General features: G+C 50.6%; 9 protein-coding genes across 9 annotated transcripts; 3 read left to right on the plus strand and 6 right to left on the minus strand.

Moving 5' to 3' along the window:
* Positions 1-9: 9 nt before the first annotated feature.
* On the minus strand, positions 10-801 carry N7517_004694 (uncharacterized protein; the record flags this gene model as incomplete). The annotated part of the gene is made up of 1 exon (XM_056722424.1): positions 10-801. One exon carries the CDS (start codon positions 799-801, stop codon positions 10-12), a length of 792 nt encoding a protein of 263 aa, XP_056578674.1.
* A 708-nt stretch (positions 802-1,509) lies between these two features.
* Positions 1,510-3,009, plus strand: N7517_004695 (uncharacterized protein; the record flags this gene model as incomplete). Its single annotated transcript, XM_056722425.1, has 1 exon — positions 1,510-3,009. One exon carries the CDS (start codon positions 1,510-1,512, stop codon positions 3,007-3,009), a length of 1,500 nt encoding a protein of 499 aa, XP_056578675.1.
* A 783-nt stretch (positions 3,010-3,792) lies between these two features.
* N7517_004696 (uncharacterized protein) lies at positions 3,793-4,615 on the minus strand (the record flags this gene model as incomplete). Its single annotated transcript, XM_056722426.1, has 2 exons — positions 3,793-4,455; positions 4,478-4,615. The coding sequence occupies 2 exons, from the start codon at positions 4,613-4,615 to the stop codon at positions 3,793-3,795; spliced, it is 801 nt and encodes a 266-aa protein (XP_056578676.1).
* A 757-nt stretch (positions 4,616-5,372) lies between these two features.
* On the minus strand, positions 5,373-7,227 carry N7517_004697 (Zn(II)2Cys6 transcription factor domain-containing protein; the record flags this gene model as incomplete). Its single annotated transcript, XM_056722427.1, has 3 exons — positions 5,373-5,789; positions 5,854-6,998; positions 7,059-7,227. The coding sequence occupies 3 exons, from the start codon at positions 7,225-7,227 to the stop codon at positions 5,373-5,375; spliced, it is 1,731 nt and encodes a 576-aa protein (XP_056578677.1).
* Positions 7,228-7,792: 565 nt separating this feature from the next.
* On the plus strand, positions 7,793-8,506 carry N7517_004698 (Yae1 family protein; the record flags this gene model as incomplete). Its single annotated transcript, XM_056722428.1, has 1 exon — positions 7,793-8,506. The coding sequence occupies one exon, from the start codon at positions 7,793-7,795 to the stop codon at positions 8,504-8,506; it is 714 nt and encodes a 237-aa protein (XP_056578678.1).
* Positions 8,507-8,673: 167 nt separating this feature from the next.
* Positions 8,674-8,997, minus strand: N7517_004699 (uncharacterized protein; the record flags this gene model as incomplete). Its single annotated transcript, XM_056722429.1, has 1 exon — positions 8,674-8,997. One exon carries the CDS (start codon positions 8,995-8,997, stop codon positions 8,674-8,676), a length of 324 nt encoding a protein of 107 aa, XP_056578679.1.
* Positions 8,998-11,229: 2,232 nt separating this feature from the next.
* N7517_004700 (uncharacterized protein) lies at positions 11,230-12,939 on the minus strand (the record flags this gene model as incomplete). Its single annotated transcript, XM_056722430.1, has 1 exon — positions 11,230-12,939. One exon carries the CDS (start codon positions 12,937-12,939, stop codon positions 11,230-11,232), a length of 1,710 nt encoding a protein of 569 aa, XP_056578680.1.
* Positions 12,940-16,770: 3,831 nt separating this feature from the next.
* On the plus strand, positions 16,771-20,148 carry N7517_004701 (uncharacterized protein; the record flags this gene model as incomplete). The annotated part of the gene is made up of 2 exons (XM_056722431.1): positions 16,771-16,785; positions 17,740-20,148. 2 exons carry the CDS (start codon positions 16,771-16,773, stop codon positions 20,146-20,148), a joined length of 2,424 nt encoding a protein of 807 aa, XP_056578681.1.
* A 632-nt stretch (positions 20,149-20,780) lies between these two features.
* On the minus strand, positions 20,781-23,111 carry N7517_004702 (3'-5' exonuclease; the record flags this gene model as incomplete). The annotated part of the gene is made up of 1 exon (XM_056722432.1): positions 20,781-23,111. The coding sequence occupies one exon, from the start codon at positions 23,109-23,111 to the stop codon at positions 20,781-20,783; it is 2,331 nt and encodes a 776-aa protein (XP_056578682.1).
* Between the last annotated feature and the right edge of the window lie 1,312 nt (positions 23,112-24,423).

Below are 24,423 nucleotides of genomic sequence, written 5' to 3' on the forward strand. Positions count from 1 at the left end.
AGACCGGAATTATTTCTTAGCATCCCGCTGCAACTCTCGAACAACGGAATCAAGAATAAACATAGCAAACCCACGATGCAACCTCGAAGTCCAATCTGGAATAGTCTTCTGTTTCCCCATCTCACCCTCTGCATCTACAACCTCATAATCATGCGCAGATGCAAACCGAACCTCAACAAACATCCCTTGTCCACTCATCTGAAACGGCTCCGAGACACTCATCTCATGTCGCAGAGACGACATCAAGCGCCAAGGATACCCCCACCGTGCAATCTTCTCAAAGAACACACGGGGTCCGTCCGGTAATTCCGAAGAGACCAATAGTCCGTTACTATCTGCGTCAGCAGAGGGGAGTCGCTGCACTTGCAATAAACCGTTCAGCAGAGGGCGCGGCGCGCCGGTGGTTTTGTCTGGCAAGAACCCCTCCGCTGAGTCCCCTGTATCGCCCGGTGTGAAGCGGAAGCTGGTGAATAATCCCATGATAGAGCCCTCAGCTCGTAATATCTTGCTTCCAAGAACGGATCTAGCCCATGCATACTCAAGCTCTGTTTTTGTTGGTGTCTTTGGACTTGGGACGCGTGCTTCGAGGCTTTGTAGGGGTATTTGTGCGGCATAGATGTTGGTATATGCGCAGTGCTGGGTATTTGGGTTCTGCGGCTTGCGGAGGGCCTTGCTACCCGCTGCGGCAGGAAGTTCTGGGTACTTTTCTTCCAGATGGCAGAGTCCACGGTGGATGCCGTAGCTGGCTATGCCGGTGGCGGCGGTGGTGTAGCCTAGTAGGCGGATGGATCGTCGGGGCATAGCTGTGAGTGTTTAGGTTACTTGGAAGAGTTTGGATCGGCCTTGCGTAGATTTTAAAGACAGAACACGGGGAATCAGGGCTGCTAACTGCTTTGAGCACATCATCTGATGCGCTTGGGGGCCAAAGACAGTGCTAGTCCAACATCACATTGGCCATTCCTATCATGAATCCCAACAGGTCAACTGCGATAATTGAACTAGATAAAAGAATTGAGTACCTAATAAGACAAATTGATAAGAATATAAACATTGCACGTACTATAGATACACATCGTAAACATCCATAGACCTCTCAATATATTAACAAATCGCCCCAGCCCGCTTATAGTCAGTACTATAACGTAATTAGGACAAGAATTTATATAACTTCCGCAATGCTTTTAAACACAGAGCCTATATTCAGAAATCAGTGCCCCTTAGCCAGAGGCCTGGACACTTGAACCTGCGCTTCGCAGGCTGAAGATGTCGAGATGTCGATTTTGCAACTATCGATAACAGGTCATGGCCTATAACAGCAAAATCATGACTACCTTGTCTCTGCAATTCCGACTGGAACGCCTGGACGTGGATGGTAGTAGGCCGGAGATGGGTGGTCGTGATTGACCAAGCATCTGCGAACTGACCACGATACCCCGAAAATGACCAGGACCCAATTATTAATCACTCCCAATAAATTAAAAGAAACAGAAAGAGCCCTTCATCGAACTAATGAGAGAACTTGGGTCCGTGAAAATCCTGCTTCTCACTTTCCTCGGCCTCGGAATGCTCAACGCAACCATGATCAAACCTGTCGCTGAAAGCGCCATCTACCGCCTCGCTGGACTAGGAGGAATACTAGCTGGGCAGACCATAGCCCTAAAGCCGGAGGGTAATGCTCGAGATACGCCCCAACCTCATGTATGGACCCTACGCTCTGGGGTGTATACTCCTCGGCAAGTGGTCGAGGGCTTTGCTCCCCTTCTGGACACAGTCGTCTACCGTCTGGGCGAGGATGTCCCAAATACAAGATCTGCCAGGGCATTGCTCCTCGACAATGTTGCCTCCAACTTGGCGACCCACACGCGCGAATCCACCCTATCCTTCCAGAAGGATGTGCCGGATCTCTCGCGTAGGGAGATGAAGGAGCAGGCTGATCGAATCGGGAAGGCCCTCGTCAAATGGGCGCGTGAGGCCTCCAATGGCCCCTTCGAACCCGAACTCAACATCCGCAGCCCGTGCGAGAATCATCTCCTTACACCGGTAAATGTCGATCTCATGTTCGGGCCTCGCAGTCAGCCGCATCTAATGCAACTGTTCAATGAATACATGCATCAGATGGTGCTGCTTCGCGACGCTCTTCTTCCGTTCCTGAACTTCGATGAGGTCCTGATTCCCATCGACGGCAAGGCTGCTCGAGGCATTCGTCATGTGGAGCCCAGTCGCGCGCAATTCCTGACGACCCTCGTCACCAAGAGCGTGACTCAAGTGTCGGTCCTAGCACACGCTAAAGCGCTTCTGGCTCCAGATCTGCCCCGGACTGACACCGGTGGTTATGCTTTCCAGTACGAGCATGGCACCATCCTGCCGGCCGTCCTGAGCGGCGGAGATACCCATTTCCACTTGCTGGAGTACGTCCCTGCCAAGTTCGATCCATCTCAGAAGAACATCTTGTTCGACTATGAATTCTCAGATTACTATACTGCCCCGCGTCCTGAGATTGCCCCTGGCTCCCAGGTACAGGCCGAAGATCTGCTGAAGTTTCCCTCCGAGTCCACATCTTCTGTGGTCCAGAATGCCAGTCTAGGCCTGGTGCCTTCAACCGAGTCCACTCCTGTCCGTCAGCTGGAGCTCCGGCTTGAGTTTAACAGCGGCAAGTGTGTCGGCGTCGACGTCGGTCAGATTGCCCGCGGCCACCGGTACGCGTACCAGGCCCTCGTGGGCAAGGAGGCAGACCTCCCAGCTCAGCATGCTATAGTCCACTCGGCCCTGGACATTCTCTTGCACCCCGACCGTGGTCTTATCACCGCAAAACATGGCGGTATTCATGTTATCCCGACCGTGGAGCCAATCGTCGCTCTCGCAACTCTTGGCAAGCTGTATCCAGAGAACGTTGTGCTCCTGCCGCAGTATGATGGTGTCAGCCAGACTGAGAAGGCTGGTAAGGGATTCGAACCTAAATTCATTATCTGGGGTGGTGTGGAACATGGTGGCTTTAAGGGACGTTTCTGATTCCAGCATCTTCACTCTAGTTTAGTATTGCATTGGGATTGTTTTCATTACGGTGGTTCTTTTCTGCTTCCTTGGTCGCTTCTATCATATCTGCGTTCCTGTTTCGACGAATACACTGCGCTACTACCTTTGACTTTTATCATACCGACTGTTCGCTTGTCAGACCGCGTGTGAGTCACACAGTAAATTAAGCCAGTTGATTGCCACCCACTATCTAACCCTGAAGTCGAAAGTCAAAGTAGCGTATGTCCACAAGCTCCCAAATTGACATTGGTACAGAGCCTTGTATTGCTAATGGCACAGCCTGATCCTTGACATATAGAATTCCAGCCTGGTAGAGACAACAATCCAGCTGACTTCAGCATTGAGAGCGAAGTCAGTAGTACTGAAGATGAAAAATAGCCTCGGATCAAGTTAAACACAAATATTTGAGAATAACAGACTTAAGATACAACTGTAATGTTATTCCCTCTTCCAAGTCCCTCCGTCTAATTCAATTCATCCAAAGGCTCAGCAGACTCCTTTGTAGCGACGGCTGGTTCTTTCTTCCACTTATGCACCTTCGTCGCCTATGTCACGAAATATACCAAAAAGAAGCTTGAAACAGTAACGTGATAGTCGAGCCAGTGCCGCCGAACCGGAAGCCTATCTCAATGTTCATATCAGAATCGCAATTTATGCAAAAGATTTGAAGAGATACTTACAATCATCCAAAGTAGGCACGCAGTACGCGAACATCCGCAACAAATTGCTAAAGCAGATAGTGGACAAGATCAGCACGAACTAGAAGAAGAATCTGCCCGCTTTGACCTGTAGCCCTGCCAGAAAGTAGAATACTATGACAAAAATGCTGGTCTGACAGACGATCAGCGGGAAGTCAATGATGACTCGAGCCAGAGCCACCGCTGACGGTCGGTACATGTGCGGTGCCGCTTGACGCTCCAGAACGGGACGGTTCGTGTGCGCATCAAAGAGCTCCGGGAACTGGAGCCAGCCGTTCACGATGAGGGCGAAGAAAATCAGACCGCCACGGGAGAAAGCACCCTGGGCATTCGTCGAGACGTCGAAGTACTCGCTTCCAATAATGAGACATAAAATGATGGTGGCGATCCACTTCCCGTAGTGGATGATGGCCTGGCCACGCACGAGCTGGATCTCGCGCAGCAGACACTCCCAAACTTGCAACGGGTAGGACAGGTGGAATGATGCGGTTTTCGTTGACTTGGCGGCCTGCGGGTGACCTTGGGACAACGATTCATTGATTTCGTGGGCTAGACTAATGTAGTGTGGGGAGCTCTTAAACAAGGCTGTGAAGTCAGCAGCCGTGTGCATGTTCGCGGCCACGCTGCCCGGCGTGGCTTCACGATGAGCAGGATCGGTGACATAGGAGAGAAACTCTGCGGTAGTTTGACCCTTTGTGCGGACAAAGCCTAGTTCCTCAAAGTACTATCGGGCCTCGCCAATTGACGGAGACATTGGCTAGGTACGCATTGCCCGAAGCTGGCTTCTCGATCAGGTTGCGGATGGCACCGTGGTCGTCATTGATGATCTTGGGTGCGAAGTTTTTCATACCAGGGAGTGAAGAGTTGAACTCCGGGGTCTCCATAGTGTTTGAGGTCGGGTGGAGAACGACCAGAACTCAATTGAGTGGCTTTAAATGCCTATAACAAACAGAAACACAACCACCTAGGATGCAGGCAGGAGAATGGAGAATATATCCACATATATTGTACATATTTATGTAGAAATGGATTAGTGGCGGCCATTCTGATCCGCGAGAGGTCTTTCAAGCTCCTTTGATAGCTCCAGTCTCAGTAACTACCCCTGTCAAAGCAATAATGCTCCATCAACAAACGACGCCGTCCATTTCCTTCCGAGGCAGTAATCACGTGATGTCCACTTTCCTCCGAACATGCCCAGAACTGGTGGGTAGAGGATGAGTAAGTCAATTTCGTTAAAAATGCGCCGGGCATAGCTGTAAATAGGGAAGTACATACCGGTGTTATTTCTCTGTCTAGTAGATGGTGAGTGTTATGCTGGTAGCATGTTGGGTCGGAAATTTTGCGCTTTGATGAAGTATATATACAGTCAACTCCGGGCTGCACACCCTCCCTTATATTACTTTGAAGGTTGTGTTGTGAAATAACGTAATGAGTATATATCTAGAAATTTCAGTAAATATTTTAAACCCAAAATTCTATCTCACGACCGTCATACGACTGGTATTGATAGGAACTCCCCCATTGTATATACATCCTGTGATCTTGCACCAGGAAACCAGAAAGTCAAGCCCACAATGGTTTAGGGAACACAATAAAAGAAAAGAAAAGGACAGAGGACTCATATACTTCCATTGTCGCCCATTATTCTACCCCATCGTTAAACTTAGCCCGAATCTTATGACACGCCAAAATTATCCTTGTTAAAGGTTGCAGCAACGCGACGTCCAAGCCTCCCACACGGTCAAGTTCGAGTAAGTCCTGAAGAGTACCCGGAGTAGGCGATGTTGTGCGAGCGTATTCCCGGGCGACTTGCCATTCTGCATCGCTGCAGACGCGCCACATGTACTCCGGTGCTGGAAGGGGCATCTGCAAATTTATGCCATCATTCAACGGCTCAAAATAGTCACGGTGCAGCTTCCGGGCTTCGGCGGCGAGTATATTGACGATGTGGACAAAGAAGACGTTGCGGCGGAGGGATTCAGCAAATTTCCACTCGGACCAGCCTGCTTCGTTTTGCCCGAGGGCTTTTTGGTGCAGCTTGCAGAGACGCCGGGTCATCTGTGCGGTGATCGACGAATGAGTGGTGTGGATTAAGGCAACAGAGGGATAGTAGAATACTCACCTTCAGTAAAAAGGAACCATGGAGTTCTGCAGCCTTGCCCGCGTCTTCGCGACGTCCCTCTCTCCTATCTTTGAAGGGCGTGCTATGACCCGACCTGGGGGAGTCTACGGATGGGCCCCCAAAGAGTCCCAAGATCTGATACACGCACACAGCATGCAGGGCGGCGAGGCACGTTTCTGGACGGTCGGTGTAAATGTGAAACTCGCGGACCAGCCGCTCCCGTTGTGAGTTGATCATGTTGTCAACGAAGTCAACGCTGGACTCGACAGAGCTTGAATATGCCGATACACAGGCCACGGCAATGCCGAGGGGCTCAGCCATGCCGTCCTTAGAGCACCGGTAGAGACTGTGGTGGATGAATGGGGACCAGAAGTTGGGCTGTATCATCATTCGAGAATACTCGCGCAGGATCCCGAAAAGCTCATGAGATAGACTGGTTGTATCTCGCAGTGCTGGATGAGACAAGTCTGGGACAAAGGAGCTGGCAAATATACTTGTAGTATCCCAGGAGACACCGGAGTTGGAGGTCTCTACGTCGTCGCGTCCCATGGATGGCTCTCGGTGACTACTCTCCGCCGACGAGGATAGGGGTGACAGGGAGTGGTCTGGCGAATTCCGCGAAAGTAATAGAGAATGGTTATCTAACGGGTGCGGTTCCTTGGACTTTTCCTGCGGCGTAAGAAAGGTGGACGTCTGGTCGTGCAGATAATCCACGAATCCTGATCCTGGGTCAGGCCATGTAGCCTGACCAGGAAAGCCAGTTCCATCAAGAATAAAACCGATATCATTGAGTGGTGGACTCCAGGCGATGCCGTCCATACCCGGAGCGCTACTGCTGTCTTCGGGCAAGGTCATGGCTGAGACCGGGAAATCGGGGGTAAAACCTGTGGATATTGGTTCCAGAATTACTTCCAAGGGCGACATATGCTCTGGGCCTGTGTCTTGATCTACCCATGTTGGAGATGTCGAAGACGTGTTAGGATAGTGACAGGCGGTGCCCATCTGAACACATCGACTACATGCTGGGCGGGTCAATGAACAACGCAACTTCTTTTGGGCGCAAATTTCGCAAGACTTGCGCTTGGATGGGCGTTCCTGGCCAAATGTTTTGGCACAGCGACGTCGATGCCGGTCCCGGAGATCCCCTGTCAGACACGTCAGAACTTTAGTCAAAGCGATCGCATGGACACAAATTGACAACGTACGGCGACCGTAGGCCTTGTTGCAGAGACCACAGCGGAACTCCGCATTCGTCGCGTCGGGGGAGTTGTGACTGTCGGTATGTCCAGTGTAGTTATTCCAGTCCATGGTGCTAGGGGTGAACGATGACTGGCCGGCGTTGGGCGTGGAGGTTTTGGAGGCGGCAGGCGCCATAATAACGTCAACAAGTAGAACTATGCGCCTCAGCCGTTTCAACTAGGAATATATGTCGAGCTAAGAGGTATTTTAACAGCACCCAGTTCTTCGAGGCTAGTGCGCACCTCACGGAGCACTAGCGCCCCTCAATGAACGCCCTAACGGAGCTGGGAGCCGTCCGATTCAGTGCACTGCAGTATATTTGAACGAGGCTTTTACAAAATCTTAAGGGCAGGTTTCGGGCCTTCAAAGGTATATATTTTCTGTTAGGTGTATAATAGGTCAAAATTGTAAATCTTAATATATACGTGGGGTCCCTAAAACCGAGATTATACAAAGAAACCTCTGGGCTACAGTCCACAAATAATCTGTATATCCAAAATGATCTATATTTAACTATCCTATATAGAACCAAAACTATTAGATACTAATCCCCTATGTCATAATATGTAGATGTGGATCAACGGATCGCCCCGCCGACCCGTTATCTTTTTTTTTCGGACTTCAACCTCTCAACTCACAATCCTGCACTCAAAAGGTCATTGATATGACAGACTCCTCCGAATATTTACCTCCAGCAATAATGTCACCCCAAGCCCAACTCGATCCCGCAGTCGACAACTCCCTGGACGACATCTTCGGCTCCTCCCCACCCCACGAAAGCACACTGACATCAAAAACCCCAATCACCCCATCCGAACCCTCCGACCTCCCCAGTCTCCGCCGCCAACACGTGACAGCAGGCTACCGCGACGGCACATCCGCCTCCAAGGGCGCACACGTGCAAGAAGGGTTCGACGGGGGTTTCCCCGTCGGCGCGCAGCTGGGTATGCGTGCCGGTACTGCACTGGGGATTATGGAGGGACTGCTACGCGGGTTCGAGGAGCGCAGTGGACCGGGTGTTGTGAGGAAGCCGGCTGTTCGGGCGGGTCATTCTGCTACTGCATCTGGATCTGGGTCTACGAAGACAGATGACGGTGGCAATACTGGAATTTCGGAATCACGTCGGCAGAAGAGGGAGCAGATCCGTGTGCTTTATGAAACTGCGCTCAAGGAGCTGGATGTGCAGGCTGTTTTTGCCGGAGCTGATGGTACTGGAGCGGAGGTCGCATCGAAGGCTGAGGATGGGGAGGAAAAGGCGGAGACGCAGCTTGGGCGGAAGGGTGATGTTGTTGTTTCGAAATGGGAGGGCAGGGTTGATGTTCCGAGGTGGGAGGAGAATATGGAGGCTTTGGACATGAAGGAGAAGGAGAAGGAAGAGGGCAAGGGCGAGAGCCAGGTTGTGGAGCACAGTTGAAGTTGTCTTGGATTTGTGCAGACATGCTCTTGGCTTGCGCTGTGTGTTTGTCGTCGATACGACACAAGGCCGTACTTTGTCTAAGGATCTACATAAAAATGCCCCGCCAGGTACAGGCACGGGGGGAGGAAGAGGTCTCCTCTCGTCTTACAGATGCGAATGCAGGATTAAGTTTCCGCGGAGACGGGCGGGTCGACTGTCTCTCGGGGTCTCTGCTGCTCGCTCCCCGCTGCAGGCTCATCCCTGCCGTGATGCGAGTACCCAAATACTTGGAACAGGGTCCGCTGCCACTGCAAGGTCGATGCGGCGGACGGGCGGGGCGGAAGGCCGGTCCGGGCTGTATGTCCTCGGTTGTTTGGGATAGAAAGTCGTGCTTCTCTGAGACACTGACGCTGGGGTCTCTGTAGACTACTGTCGGCACGGTTGTTGCTATGGTAGTGTTGCGGGTCGGATTTGGAGTCCGATTTTACCTTTGGGACTTTCAAAGACATTTCACCAGACTTTCGGTGAACAGCCAACGACTCAATTATATTACAATGCATTCTACAAAATAGAAGTGGATTTGTCAGAGCAAAAAAAAGCAACTGCAACGCCTGCCTGTCAAACACGATGTGGAAATGATAAGTCACATGTCACACAACATTGTAGCCCTACCTGTCAAATCTATGTTGTCATCGCACAAATCAAAAGTACCTACAGGACAACAGGCGAAAGGTCTAGATTGCAATACCAGATCGAGCATCCTACAGCCCCAAAGCACAAACTCCGATAGATCTGAAACCCGCCAGGTTGGCGGGTCTCGGGGACGCAATGGGCGTAAAGCCGGTGGATCGGCCACCTTTCCTTGCGTGTGAGGTCGCAGCGGAAGAGCCCCGGGACAAGGCGAGGAGATTTGTATGGCCGACCCAAATAAAACCCCTGTCTAGCGTTACCTGTCAAAGTGAATTGGGAGATCGGCGTGTTGCCTTGGAGCAGGCGAGGGTAGACGTGTAATATCAGATTGACGGATTGATGGATGAGGGGAAGACGGGGAGGGTGAAGATTGGTTGGATTAGTCTTTCGAATCAGATTGGTAGACTTCATTTAAGCTTGTATGACACAGGGAGCAGACGAATAAACGGAGCAGGATGAGTATTTTCAGCCGAGGTGGAAATTCAAGGTCTCGGACAATGTAGCGGTTGGCTCTTGGCGGACGTTGAGGGGCGGCCCATGCAAGGGATGGGACGCATCGTCATATCCGTTACCTGTATAAAATATCCTTAAGTACTGGGAATGCAGCTGTTAGTATTTGAATAAGAACAATTCAATTGTGTGAGCTGTTTGAGAGGTGTTCGTCGGGCGCAATTGTCGGTCAATGGGTGTTAGTTTGCATGTGTCGTTCCAAGCCCTAAGTACTTAGACCTCAACGCCTCGATATGTCGGCCATCCCACATCCGCGCCCTGTGGATCCCCTCCCGGGGTCCCCGGTGTAGCCGTTGTGGAGAACATACGAATAGCTGCACTTTGAGAATTCGACAGGTAACCAGCTTGTTAGTGTCATGCTGGCAGACCCAGTATCCGACATTCGATTCCAGTCGCTATATAGTAGTACACTGAAACAGATGCAAGAGAAGCTGCGGACGTGGATTTGGAATGACCATGACGCATTACATACGTGGCACGTTGGGCTGTGCAAGTTCTCACGATCAGTCGGCTGTTCACAGGCAGAAGTCAAAAACTGCTAGTTGAGGGGTAAGTTTGGTCCGGCCTAGGGGAGGGTTTGGTGGCTCCCTTCGCCCTTGTTGGTGGTCCAGGGCTTAATGGCCGTGCAATGGGTCGCGGTGCATGGCGTAGGCTAAGCTGCCTTATCTACCTGGTAGAGGAGCTGGTGTTACATACTTATCATTACTCGGGTCGGTGGATGGCTCAAGGATGTTGCGGTAGTATCGAAGATACCTTTAAGGATCGTCTAGAATCCGTAGTCCCGCATTCCTCAAAACGTCCCCATCTCCTAGACAACAAAGTAGCAAAGGATCGTTCATGGCTGTGGTAAAATGTGATGGTTTCTATTTTTGTCTATCCAGAGAGCAATGAAGTAGTGAAACATTTTTTTGATGAATGCAAGAAAGAGTGCAGAGAATGCGAATTTTGGGTCATAGAAACACAATTCGCACAAGGCGTCGTGTTCCTCTATATTGGATTATAGATCACAGGTTGAAGAAGGAAATGGTTGTCGTAGCAGTAGTAGCAGGACATGATTCAGTCACACATAGTAGAGATGAAGACCGTTGGTAGTAAGTTCGTAATAAAACAGTGCAATGGTAATACAGCACGCGAAATAGCGCAATCAAGACATGGAAGAAAATCAATGCAGATAGAGGAGTAAGAAAATTAAAGATAGTTAGCTCGAGGGTATCGAGTCATCAGTCGGTAGTCATGGTCACTAGGACCAGGCATCGTGTTCGTTTCGTGGCGCGAGATGGCGCATGCAGAGAACGTCTTTGAGCGCGTCTGTGTCCAGCCACATTCGGGTCTGGAGATTCATTATTTTCATTGTGCGCGGGAAGCAGAATAGCATTTTTTGCGTTAGAGAGTGGACGTGTTCGTCATCATCGAGACACATTGGAGACATGAAGGCAATGATATGAAATCGTTGGAGTGATCGTTGGTAAAGTCGGTATGTTGTAGCATGGTTTCGTCCGTAAAATTAAACCCAGAGAACCGGAACGCCGATTGAAAATGCATCAGATGGTGGTAACATTGGTCTTCTTGTGAGACTTTTGGGGCTTTTGGCAATTCAATGAACGTAGGGAGCTCATGAATCGCTGGAAGAGGGGCCTTTGCTCGCGAGCTCCATTGATGGGGGCTTGGGAGTACTGGTCGTAGCAGAACGAAGTCAACTTCTCCTTGTCACCCTTGTCAGAGTTGGAATTGTTAGAGTATGTGGGTGAGTCAGAGCGCTGGCGGCGTCGGAACTGTGCTTGGAAGGCGGCAGCCGCGGAGCGATCGACATCGGAGCTGTTGGTGCTGCTGTTCTTGCGGGAGCGGGGAGGGCGAGTCAGGGATGTGGAGGAGGGGGCAACGAGACGCAATGTATTCAGGCCATTGTATGACCGCACGGCATCTTTGCTAGTGCTGGGTCGGTCCATGCTAGGACGGAAAGCTTCTGGGATGGGCTCTCCCAGAATATCCTCTGGCATGCACGGAAATTGATCGAATGTCTGACCATCAAGCATAGTTTGGTGAAGTCTGGGCTGTGACTTGGCACCACGGAGCTTAGCACGGCTGCGAACCTTGCGCAGTGTGTCTATGGGCCGGCGAGACATGGACTTACGGCCAGCAGACTCAGACTCGGAGTCGGACTCCCAGACGGACTGCTCGCAGAAGGCGTCGATGGTAGAAATTGAAGGGCGCTCCATTGAGGTCGCTGTCCACTGGCGGGAGATGGGTGGGGAGCTAGCCACAGGGCTAGGGACGGGGCTAGGGCAGTCGTTGGCGGGGATGAAGAGAGGGTGGTCAAAGTGGGTCATGTGAGGTTCCATGGTGACGGGGTTGATCAAGGACGGAGGGGAGATCATGGAAGCGTCCAGGGGAGGGCGGGTGCCAGGGCTAGATTGCTTGCGACGAGATGTGTTGTGGAAACTCGCGGCACGCGACAAGTTGAGAACAGCAGGAGGCTGCTTCCTACGGCGGGTCCGCGAGGTGCAGGATCCTGTGGTGTCCTCGTAGCCCATGGTAATGGTAGTAGTAGAATCGTTGGAGTGTTGGAAGCAAGGTGTAGTTGGACGGGTATCCGCCGGGGTCAACGAAGGCACCGGTGGGGGAGGGGGAAGAGAATATGTAGGTGGTGTAGATGCAGGGAGATAGAAGCGACGGCGAGGCTCGATCTGGACCTGGTTTGCGTGCTCGTATAGCTGCTGAGTAGCTTCGAAGACGGCGTCGGGGCAGCTAGGTGAATCGTAGGCAGAAGAAAAAGAGCTGCTAGGCGTCAAGTCGGGGGTTGTGCTGTCTGTATGAACGGAGCTAAACGAGACCTGGCTGCTGTGAAGTGGACTGTGTTCCTCCGTGGAGGGAGTGTATCGGTGGAATCTCAAGCTGTTCTCCAACTCCACCTGTGCGAGTGTGGAGCGATCTGGTCCAGGGTACTGTAATGGATTGCGGATGTCCTTGTTGTGGGTCAAGGACAGAGGGTAGTATTGGCTTTCGTCTTCAAAACTATCATTGCGCATATCCGATGTGTAAGGATTCCAAGACGGTGTAGCTGCCAATGACTCTTCGAGGTAGAAAGGATCGAGATTTGATTCTTCAAGGACCTTTGCGCCGGCCGTTGGGTAGTAAGATGATCCTCGCTTTGCAGGTGAGGGTGATGGGAGACAAATTGTAGTCTCTGATCTATTCCGATCTTGATACAGCACGTCCAACTCGCCTGGACAATAAAGACCTCTGTGATCCATGGGACTGTATGCTCGAGTAATGTAAAGGAGAAGTAACACGAGGTATGCAAGATCTCTAGGATCTAATCGCAATCAAATACAGAGATGGAAGAGAGGAGAGTTGCCACCAGGACGGGAGAAAGAGAAGGAATGAGGAATGAAATGACCGAAGTGGAGGCCAGGGTGAAGGGGATATAATTATACCAAAAATAACCTTGAGGACCTAGAAGCCCTTGGCCTATGATCCGGTGGCTAGCGGGAAAAACAGATGCATGCCAATGCACAATGTAAACAACACAAGCACAGACGATCATGACCTATCTGACCTTGCATGGTCCCCTTCCGTAGGGATGTTGCAGCAAGGACCCTTCGATTGGGTCCTCCAGCAAGGGCGCGCGGAACTCGATCCGTACAATTGGCACTGAGAAACAACCCGAAGCATCACAATAGGGATTGTATGTGTCTGTGTCTCCGTGTTTCTGTGTCTCCGTGTTCCTGTGTTCTCGTATTTTCCTGTGTGTCTGTGATATAGAAGCCAAGGAAGTAACACGAGGTCTTCGTACCACCAGATCTCATGCAAACATTTGGAATATTTTCAGCCTGTCAGAGACAAAAGTTGGAAAAAAAAAAGCCTACATGCTACATGTGCAGTGTACAGAAGTCCTGTGCAGTGGCTGGGAGAGAAAATGTGAGATATCACTGGCCGTCTGGAGCGGAGTTCCCGAGATCAGCCACTAATGCTGCCGATCGCCGTGATCTGTGATCTATTAGCTCTGTCACTTTGTACTTTGAACAGAAGTACTTTGGGCTTTTTTGCTCGGTCACCGTTGCACATTCTTCGCAATCCTAGCAACGTTAAATCGAGCCTCACAATTCGATGCCACAACGTTCCATCTCGGAAATTGTTCTCCAAGGAACTACGTCATGGGCTTATTATATTCTTGTATTTTTATTTTCTTTGCTTTTCAGTAGTGGCTGGCTAGGTAGCTTTAATGCTTTTTTTCAAGCTTAGTCGTGACATCAGGTCTTGCACCTTTGTAGGAGTGAAGAGGAGCTATAGTTTCTCCCTGGTGCTCCTAGTTTTCCTAGTTCTCCTAGTTTTAACTTGATTCCTTAAATAAATCGGTGCCTGGATGGAAGTTAGTCAGATCAAGCATGCCAATTTGCCACAATATGGATCTTGGATGGTCGGACACTCCAGGAGCTGAGGTAAACCCTGACTGTAGACGAATCACACATGTTGTGCATCTGTAACTCTGACATTGTGCTGCCATTGGTTCATCATCGAACTCCTTTTTCTCATTATTTCATGATCGGGCCATACAAATTCACTTCGAGCCTGTCAATGTGTCAATGTGTTTGCTGGGTCCAACTCTAGATATTGCTCTATCCCAATGGTCTCAAGCTCTATATTGTATACCCCCTGTAATTCCTATTTTTCTGTATTGTCGAAGGTCTGCAAGCCCTCAAGTAGACCAAAACAAAACAAAACAAACCCGAGACATTTACTCAGCTAAGTCAATGAACCCCACATTCCATCGAAAAGTTTGACTTGCATGCATCCCGCTACACGTACAGCCGAAGTGCAGCCATCCCGCCCATGTAGTATAAGTATCGATGCACTCCCCAGTAGGGTACCCCTGATCTGCAGGCCCAATAGCTCTTTATCGTCCAGTTCATGCACTGGTCGCGATCTCTGAGCGGTTAACCCGCCGCGGACGCAGTCTTTGCAGAAACCCTCACCTCCCGTCATCTCGGTCACATTCTTTTGACGTTAGATGTCGAGTGCAGACACATAGAGTTTTGAATACATTTGTTCACAGTGTGCTAGCATCTTGAGAACAAAATAATCGAATATATCGAATACTAGCTCCTACAGAAGGGATTCTCCCAACGCCGCAATGGAACAGCAATCTAGGGCATCCCTCCCTCGAGAACCTCATCTAAGATTGAACCAGAATCAAAATTAACTTAACGATGATCACCACAATTCAATATCCCACAGTCAAAGAGCCAGAACAGATCCCTTCCTAAAGGAACCCTATCCATAATCCCGGAAGTGTCTGGCAAACCATATTTCCATGATTGGCCAATAGCCCCTATCCCAAGGTCCCGAACAAAGGAACTGAAACATCCAAGCTCCCGGCTCTAGGCCGCTGCAAGGCATGCTTGAAACCTACCTCGATACTGGGTCTTAGTTTCCTTCTGGAGACTTTCCGGGTTTCGTATTCGTGCGTCCGCGCTGCGGGAAGGCCTTCCCCGGCCCGACTGAGGTATCAAATTTTCCGGTTCCCAGGATGGCCCTTGCTGTTCTTTGGGGGGAGGTCCAGGCCTTGAACAGAGGGGTTAATATTAATTCCAAGGTTGTAGTGCTTATAGGGGCGCTCGTGTTTGTTTGGGTGTCTCGTTGCAGTCTCGGTGGGGTCTTGTATTGGAGGCCTCCTGGCTTCAGGGATTGGCATCGGGGATAGCTAGGGGCTATAGTCACTATTGTTGGGTGCATACATGTATTACGGCCTAAGTAACTAGTACTATGTACCTTAGATTATGTAGCTAAGGGAAGAGCTGGAATGTCCCAAAATACCGTTTTGGCAGTGGCACCCGGGGCCTTGGGTGGCCGAGAACACGGCTTTCCCGAAAGAGGGCTGTATCCACTCATGATTGCTCTAGACACATCAGAATAGGTCGAATCTAGAAATAGGTACACTGAATTTGGGATGCAACAGTGTCAATGAAGTTCACAACCTGCTTCAAGAAGCGATAGTCTGTTAAGCCACCATGAAGCTATTCATTCTATAGTTATGGGTTTTTGAAGTTGAGCAGACACTGTAGATAACCCAGGATCTTTTAGGCGAAAACTACGAGCAGTTCTCGCAAATATATATTTCGAGACATGTTGACTTTATGATTTTCCAACGACCAAGTCCCACGAAAAACGGAAATGTCACTCAGCTTTTGGCAAAAGTGGCCCACTTTGTATGGTGTTTTGGTCGTGCACGGACCAGCACCATACAAAAATTGTCCCCCGGAGCACTTTCTAGCCACTTGTACTGTTGTATGGAGTTTTAGCACCAAAATTGGGTCGGTTGGTATGTGTAGAGAAGATAATTCATTTTTGCATCTTTACTGTCGGTTTGATCCCCTTTCCAATTCCTAGGATTGGTGCCTCGCCCGTACCTTAAAGTTGGGGAGATTCACCGCAGTGCTACCCGGGACCCAGCAACGCCTGATCGCCCCTATAATCTCCTCCCCGCGCAGTGTCACGGGCCCCTTCGGGGGCATCCGCGACGCCCGGCCTGGAATTTATGGGCTTGCCGCGCTGGGGCCCTTCGTGCATCCGCTATGGTGACTAAAGAGGGTCTTTTGGGCTACACAATTGTTTCTTCTCGATCCAGGGCTCAAGTGCTGAAAAGGTCCAGAGGCATTGCGATATGAATTCAGTTACCTTTTTATCTGGTCTTTGCTTCGTAAATAGACCTTAGGATGTGGTCAATATTAATTGATTTTGAGGTACTTAAGTAGTTCTAGCTTTTAATCCAAGATCGGGAGCTTTCTTGCTTTGTCATCGTGTCGGGAACACCTGGAGATGTCATTGCGGGGGAGAGGCTGAACAGTGCCACGTATATGAACTTGATACAATATCTTACTTTAGTAGAATAGTCAATATATGGTAATAGGTATTTAGTTCAGATACTACTAAATTGTTCAACAAAATTTAAAAAAAAATCCCCCCTTTCCATTGGAACTGTGGGGAAAGTAGTTCGTCCCAATAACCGCGAAAACGAACTAAGTGGACCAAAATATTAGAATGGATCCTAACCAAGATTCATATTAGTATTGTGATAAACAGAAATGATAATAAATACAGTACATATGTAGTCCAGTACTAATAAACGGAAGCCATATATATATTTTACATGTTAGGAATCAGTTAGGATATATATATATATATATATATTGATGCCCGACACCAAACCTGTGATTTGCCAACGCATATAGTTTATATTATTCCATTATTCCATTAGCCTTGAAAGTCAACCGTGGCACGGCGAAATTAATTTTAATGTTTCGAGAGTTCATTCCTAGAGCTTCTGCTCTCTTTGGATTTCTTGCAAACTACACATGTGCATTTCAAAAACATAGTTTTGGACTATTCGATACAGTATACCCACAGTCTGTGCGGCTTAACTCGGTTGCAGCTAATTATTGAGGTATTGCATCCTGAATTGGTTGCGCAGTGACATTATGATCTGGACGCGTGATGACATTGGAATATTGAGAACTGATATACTTGAAAGTACCTTAGGTATCTACTTGGAACTCCCTAGCTCTGAAAAGAAAAAAAAGCCAAAAAAAACAAAAGAAATATTTGATTTGGGCGAATTAGGGCAGGCACACCAACATTCTTGCCTTGGGAGAACATTACCCTTCTTTAGGCTTCACAGCCCCAATATTCATCTTCATCTTTTATCTGTTTGAATTTGAATCCGGGCAGCCGGAGTGTGAAAGGTTGGCGCTTCATCCCCGAGACACGTTTGGCTGCAGCTCGAGCTGCGGCCCCAGCCATCTCAATTAACCAGCCACCTCGCAATACCCTTTCTCGTTCTTTTCTCCAGATTTCAAATCGCTTCAGTTTTCCTCTCAATTGCATTATATTGTGCATTGAGTATTGATTTATACAGCCGTTGCGGCTGTGAATCCTCTGAACTCTCAGCTCGATCGAGAATTTTGCGATCGCGATCTTTGAGAGCTATCTACTGCTTCAGTGACGCAACACTCACATTGTCGTCCAATCCACAATTTTACCCACCATTCTTAGAGGTGTCTCGACACATCCCCAAAGCCTCTCACGAAGTCCACGACTCTTACGACCCATCAACGTTTACGACCTTTGCGCGGCAACGCCAGCCGACTGTTCAACGACCTTCTACATCAGCCGATCCCCAATTCCGACCACCGAGCGCTTCCGACTCTCAGCGTCCCTTACGTCGTATCCCTCGCCAGACAGAGGTCCGCCAATCTGTCCACCGTCGAACGGTATCTTTAGGTGCCCGGGTTCCACACCCCAATCGACTCCAACCGGCGCGTACAACCCCGGTATCTGTACAACACGCCGCCAGTGGCATCGCAGCGCTACGTCCGGCCCTTTCCGAAGCGGAGACCGACGACAACGGGTCTACAGTTGACGACCCATACCAGCTCCTCAATACCTCCTACTGGCCGCAGCGAAACACCGGAGTCTCGTCGCGCACCGCGTCGGCAGTCCTTTTTGCCCTCGAGGAAGCTATACGTGGACCCCTACAGCTCTCCACTGACTGGGACGAGGTGAATGCTTCTATGTCAGACATGGTAGGCGTCGCTGGCCCCGCTGGGCCTGTGGGCAATAGCCGTGTTCAAAATGGTGGAGCCCGTGTACCGCAGAACCCCATCTCAGGGACATCACAGCCACCGAGTGGTATGAGGACCCCCACGGATATAATGAGACAGCGCCGGGATCGAGAGGCTCGCCGCAAAGCGGAACACGAGGCCCAGCAGAGAGAACAGGAAGAATTAGAACGACAACAACTGGAGCAAGAACAACAAGCTCATGCTGAAGCCCAGGCCCAGATACAGGCCCAGGCTCAACAGTACGCTGCTGGCGTTGCCGCCGAAAATGCCTCACAATCAAGAATTAGAGCCCCACGAGCACCAAGGGGCTCCGAAGGACCACCCCAGACCATGCCCGTCGCTTCAGGGCCAGCATCTGCCTACCGACCAGCAGCAGAGGTTGCCCCGAGTACCCGACCATCGGAATACCAGACCGCACCGCCGACAGCTGGAACGGGACAACTGGCTAGCCAGTCACGACCGACACAGGCAACTGGCCAGCCTCAGCACGGTCGCTCGCAGAGTGCAGCAGAAATTGGAGCTCAAAGCAGACCAATTGGGGTCTCCAAATCCACCCAGGCCTTACCCGCAGGACAGCCTGGTGCCCCCCAAGCTCTTCAGCAGCCGAAACGCGTTGGGTTTCCGCATGCTTTCGAGCGATGGGAAACACTGTCCTCACACTGGGAGGGTCTTACGAGCTATTGGATGCGCAAGCTCGAACAAAACAACGAGGACTTGGAGCGTGATCCCATCAGCCAACAGTTGGCTCGCCAAATCACAGACTTGTCTGCCGCTGGTGCCAATCTGTTCCATGCAGTGGTCGAACTGCAACGTCTACGAGCCTCCTCCGAACGCAAGTTCCAACGCTGGTTTTTCGACACCCGTGCTGAGCAAGAACGCTCGAAGGAAGTGCAGGCAGACTTGGACCGGCAGCTCAAAGAAGAACGGCAAGGCCGAGCCGATGCCTTTTCCGCCGCCCAGGAAGCCGAAAAGGACAAAGTCAAGGCCGAGGAGCTACTCAAAGAGATGCGCCGCGAACTCCAAATCTCCAAAGAGGAGGCACGCCGTGCCTGGGAGGAGCTTGGCCGCCGTGAACAAGAGGAGCGAGACCGCACCAACTCCTTGCGCAATGGAGAGCCCACGCTGGTCGGAGGCGTTCAGGTTGTGCCTATGGTTTCTGGCCTCCCTAGTCGTCACACCACTCGCCCGCAGACTCGCGAGGGCTCATACCCCGGCGGACCGACAGCCACAACCATGGGCACCGACTCATACCACGGCAAGTCCACAGGGGGCGCTGGCGGACAATACTACGAGGATGGCACGCCGATGTCTCCCACGGGGTCAGACCCTTTCATCGAACCCAAAAAGGTAGACCCACCTGCCTCCAAAGCCCCCTACCCGGGTCCACTGTATGAACACGAAAACACCTCTGTTCCATACCCAGGACCCACAACATCAGAACCCGACACGCGCTCGTACGTCGGCAGCAGTGAAGCCGGGGATGAAGACTATGCTCCCTACTCCCACGACCAGCATGGAAACCCCGTAAGCTATCCACCTGGCCCTTCCTCAGAGGGAAGCGAAGAGTATGACCCAGAAGGCCAGTACATGCCCGACGGCGCCTATACCTCCGCTGCCTCTTCCGCCCCACTGCAGGCTCCGCATCCGCCCACCTCCGCTGCGGACTACAGTGGCTCTGGCTGGGGTCCTGGCACTGGGTGGGAGTCCGTGACACCGCGCCATCGTCACCCCACGCGTCTGAGCGATGTTCTCGAGGAAGACGAGCCTAGTCGCACCAATCCCAGCCGCGCTACCAGTCGCAGCCAGGCGAGCCGTAGCCAGGCCAGTCGAAGTATCCTTTAAAACACGTTATCGGCCTTGTCATGCGTCCTATCTTGGATCAAGGCGTTTAAAGCCGAATTTTGGTCTCTGAGATTTTTGATGCGTGCATAGAGAAGTCTGGGGAGGTATTGTCGTACCTCTATGGAGCGTGTTTCTCCTATTCTGGTTTTTCATCGCCTTCTTGGTCCAATTGGCTTCTCTGTCTATTTGTCTATGTGTGTTATGCCTGTCCTTTCCCCTGTTTCTGTACACTTGGCGTTTAATTCCCCCTATCCCCATTATCGTTATGTTCCTTGTTTCGTATGTCTTCTGTGTGATTTAGTTTCTTTGTCAACGGCGATAATACTTAATTGCCTATTTGCTTGTCTACGTAGTACTAAGGGAAGTGTCTATCCTTCCCACCAATCTACAGAGATAGAGCAGAGATAATCAAAACCACGCTTACTCATACATATGTACATTCCTCGAACGATTTCTCCCCGGCCACTTCCCATACTCGTCCACCGCCCCACAGTCGGCCGCCAACCGGCCAACCGGGGACGGTGGACAGCATGAGAATCTCTTCATTCCTGCCCTCCCCATCTCTCAAAACGCTCTTCCATCTCAGAACTTTGAGAGTGCAAATCCTCTCAAGTTCGCCTTAGCCCGGCCCCCTATTTCGCGGCATTGGCAGCATCCCGCTTCCTCTGCTGCCGAATATGCTCGTTTTGACTACGAGTCTTTTCAGCCCAGGCCCGAAGGCACTCAGGCGAACGCAGACACCAAATCAAAACCTCCCTGATCGCCAAAGCATTCTCAAGGGAGCTACGTCCCTCACCACGCTTTTGGATCTGAAGATCCAGCATTTCACGCGCCAACTGCCCCAGTTGCCAAATCCGCGGCAACACACTTTTCGATGAAAAGTTAGGGAATACCGCCTCAGCAGTGACCAGCGCGGTATCCACAATCCGGCCGTGGCTCAAGCCCAGAGTCCGCAGGTCATGGTGGAGAGCATGACCAATCAACACGGTGTCACGATCGAGAAACCCGTTCAGCGCGTTGCGCGCGTCGCGGTTCGATCGGAAGGCTTTGCCTTCAAAGACAGCCGCATCCATCTTTTCTTGCGTGATCCCGCTCACGGGAGTCATCCAGTTTGTCACAGTCGCTGTTGGCGCGACGTAGCTGTTGATCAGGACTTCACCGGTGAGGAAGTCGATCGCGACAATGAAAGCTAGCTCCGCCGTTGATTTTGTGGTATTGATCGTTTCGCAATTTATGACGATCGCCTTAAGGCGCATTGAGCCGCACGCGAAGTTGTGGGTTTGATGTGGTTCCCCTTTATTCAGACAGGTGGTTGTGTCGGTGTTTTGCGGGATGTGGTAGCCTTGATGACGCAGGCGCTGGACTGGGTGGCACCTTCCCAGGACGTATTTGTGGAGTAAGGTTTGTTCGAGCGGATCGAGATTTGTCCAGCGGTGTCGCGACCCATCATAGATCAATGACAGGCTTTGTGTGGATGGTTCTGGCTGCATGGAGGAGGATGTGGTGTTCGTTGCTGTCGCGGCGGGTGTGACCGTGTCGTTTGCCTCGGCTGTTGTGGTATGCTTGGCGGATAGGTGCGTTGGTGGTGAGGGAAGTTGCTCTGCTTGGGCGGGGTCTTGCAGGGGGGTTGAGGAGGTCTGCGCTGGAGGCTGGCGGACTTGCATTTCATTTTGAGAGTGATGCATCTGTGACTGAGAGTGTTGAAGGGGGGTTGTGGAGAGTGGAGACTGAAGATTTTGGATTTGAATTTGAATCTGAGAGTGTTGCATGTGGAAGTGAGAGTCTTCTTCACGGGACTCTGAGTTTTGAACTGGGGGACGAGAGTGGTGTGCTGGAAGGTGAGGATACTGCGGGGGTGCCTGGGTATTATGTCGAAGAGACTGACTCGCCCGTCCAGAAGCCTGAGACGACCGTCCTGAAGACACAGAGGCCCGTTCGAAAGACTGGGGGCCTTGTGTCGAGGAATAGTGAGAGTGCAACTGGGGCTGAGAGCCCTGAGCAAATCCTCGGTAGCCCTGAGCAGGTGCGTGGTAAACCCGAGGTCGTCTCTCATAGACCTCAGAGGGTGTTTGAAAAACCTGCACTGGTGGTGGAGACATCCGAGCCTGTGTTCGATGTGCGTGGGCAGCTGCGTGCTCAATTTCACTTCGAATTTCAGCTTGGATTTGAGAAAGCTGAGTTTGTCGGTCACTAACTGGAGTTGGTACTGGAAAGACTTGATATTCTGACGGATCGAGGTAGGGCTGGGATTCATCGACATTCACTTGTGATCGAAAGACGTGAGTTTGTGGTGAAAGAACTTGAGCTGGGGAGTGAGCAACCTGGCCATGTGTTTGATGGACCTGATCTGCGGATTGCTGATGTCCCTGAGCGGGGAATTGGTGACGGAAGACTTGATATCCGGATGGATGGAGGTAGGGCTGGGATTCAACGATATTCGCTTGTGAGCGGGAGATGTGAGGTTGTGGTGAAAGAACATGAGTTTGCGGTTGGACAACCTGGCCGTGTGTTTGACGGACCTGATCTGCGGATTGCTGATGTCCCTGAGCGGGGGATTGACCACGGGCTTTCGCAGGTGCATCAAAACGGGCATCGGTAGGTGGTTCACGATTCTGGCCAATGGAAGGACGGGCCTGCGACGACTGTTGATGGACCCGCATCGGCATCTGCATTGAAGAAGTATATTCAGTCTCAGACACGGAAGCAGAGAAAGCCGATTTCACTTTGCCCCCGAATGCCGGCTTCCCATGGCGCGCGCCGTTTCTGTGTCGAATCAAGTCATCCTCAGCCGCAAAGAGTTCGTCACACTTCGGACATGAGAAGATGTTGTGTACAAACTTGACATGGTCGTTGAAGCCTTGTTCTGTTTTGAATGTTCGATCGATGCACACTGGGCAAGGATATTCCGGACGCTTTACAGGCTGGCGGGTCGTACCACGCTTCTTGGGCGTTTTGCGAGCCATCGTGAGTGAGTGGGTGGTCTGTTTTTGATGCCTGTCGAAGGTTTGGTTTATGAGGTGAGAAGAATCAGCGAAGAAGAGATTGTTTGCTGAAAGCGCGCGTCTTCAACGCGTCCTTGCGGGATGGCCACTCCAAGCACGAGAGGTTTACTACGCGGTGAACATGAGAAAGCTTCGTACTCATTTAAAGGAGACAAGCCACCGCCTTATGCTTTACTTGGTGAGATACTACTTGTTGGCGTACCTTAGCCGGCACCTAGTCATCTTAATAGAATACTGTCGTCGATCATGATGCATTGTTCTTCAGATAAGGTTATTATGTATGGCCATATAAGAAGCCGAAACAATAGTATTTGGAAGGCACAAAATGCCAGTCTCCATCTAGTGACTAGTAAAAGGATCAATCAATAAAGAGTACAAGCCAGGTCCCTTCAACCCACGTACTCTATGTTGGGACGTGAAGCCGAAGAAAAGATCAAAGGCTTGCTCGAAGTACTAGGGCCTTGCCCAATTCTGTGCTTGTATGTGACTGCACAATAGTTGAGCTTTGTGGACGTGATGGACAAGAATGATGCTGATATCAGGCGTTGCCGCGTGAATCAAGCTTAGGAGGTGATATTGAGACCAAATAGAAGACGCTATTACAATGGGGCATTAGATATCGCATACACAAAGCGCGAAGAGTTAGGGCTTTCCGTCTTCTATATTCAAGTTCGAGTTTGGTACCCGCATATATTTTGACGTCAAGCTCTGTATATGACATAGATGGTGCGAGAGGTTTGGAGATTGTTCAGGCTTCTTTAAGCAAAATATACATAATCCTACTGTGGTCTTTCGATTGTTCTACTTGATTAAAGCTATTGTAACCTAATTTCACTTCCTCAAGCATTTGGGAATTTGGCTCCTAATCACATTATATACACATTGCATTTGCATCTTTGGACCTCGTCCTGCGTGGGTCACAATAGTGGAAAGGAGAGAATGTGAAAGCTCATACTTCTAAACAGCAAATCAAGACAGCCAATCAAGCTGGATACTACATGGAGTCTAAGGCATACCTTTAAGCAAACGGTGTCCATGTAGATTATATAGCCCTCCGCTGCCCAGGTATCGCCAGGACTCGATTTTTCTTACTCTTCCTTCAGAGATCTATAATTTATATAGCACTATATTGTCGAGAGCAGCTCATTTATATTATTTTTTACTGGTGATTCTTCCAAGTTTATAAAAATGTTAACATGGGTCATGGTATATATATCTCAGGAGAGTTGATATTGGTCTTGTTCTTTCTCTTTGAAGGGGACAGTCACACCTT

This window comes from Penicillium concentricum (genome assembly GCF_028827145.1).
Source record: "Penicillium concentricum strain IBT 3081 chromosome Unknown utg000002l_segment0_segment0, whole genome shotgun sequence".
NCBI lineage: Eukaryota > Fungi > Ascomycota > Eurotiomycetes > Eurotiales > Aspergillaceae > Penicillium > Penicillium concentricum.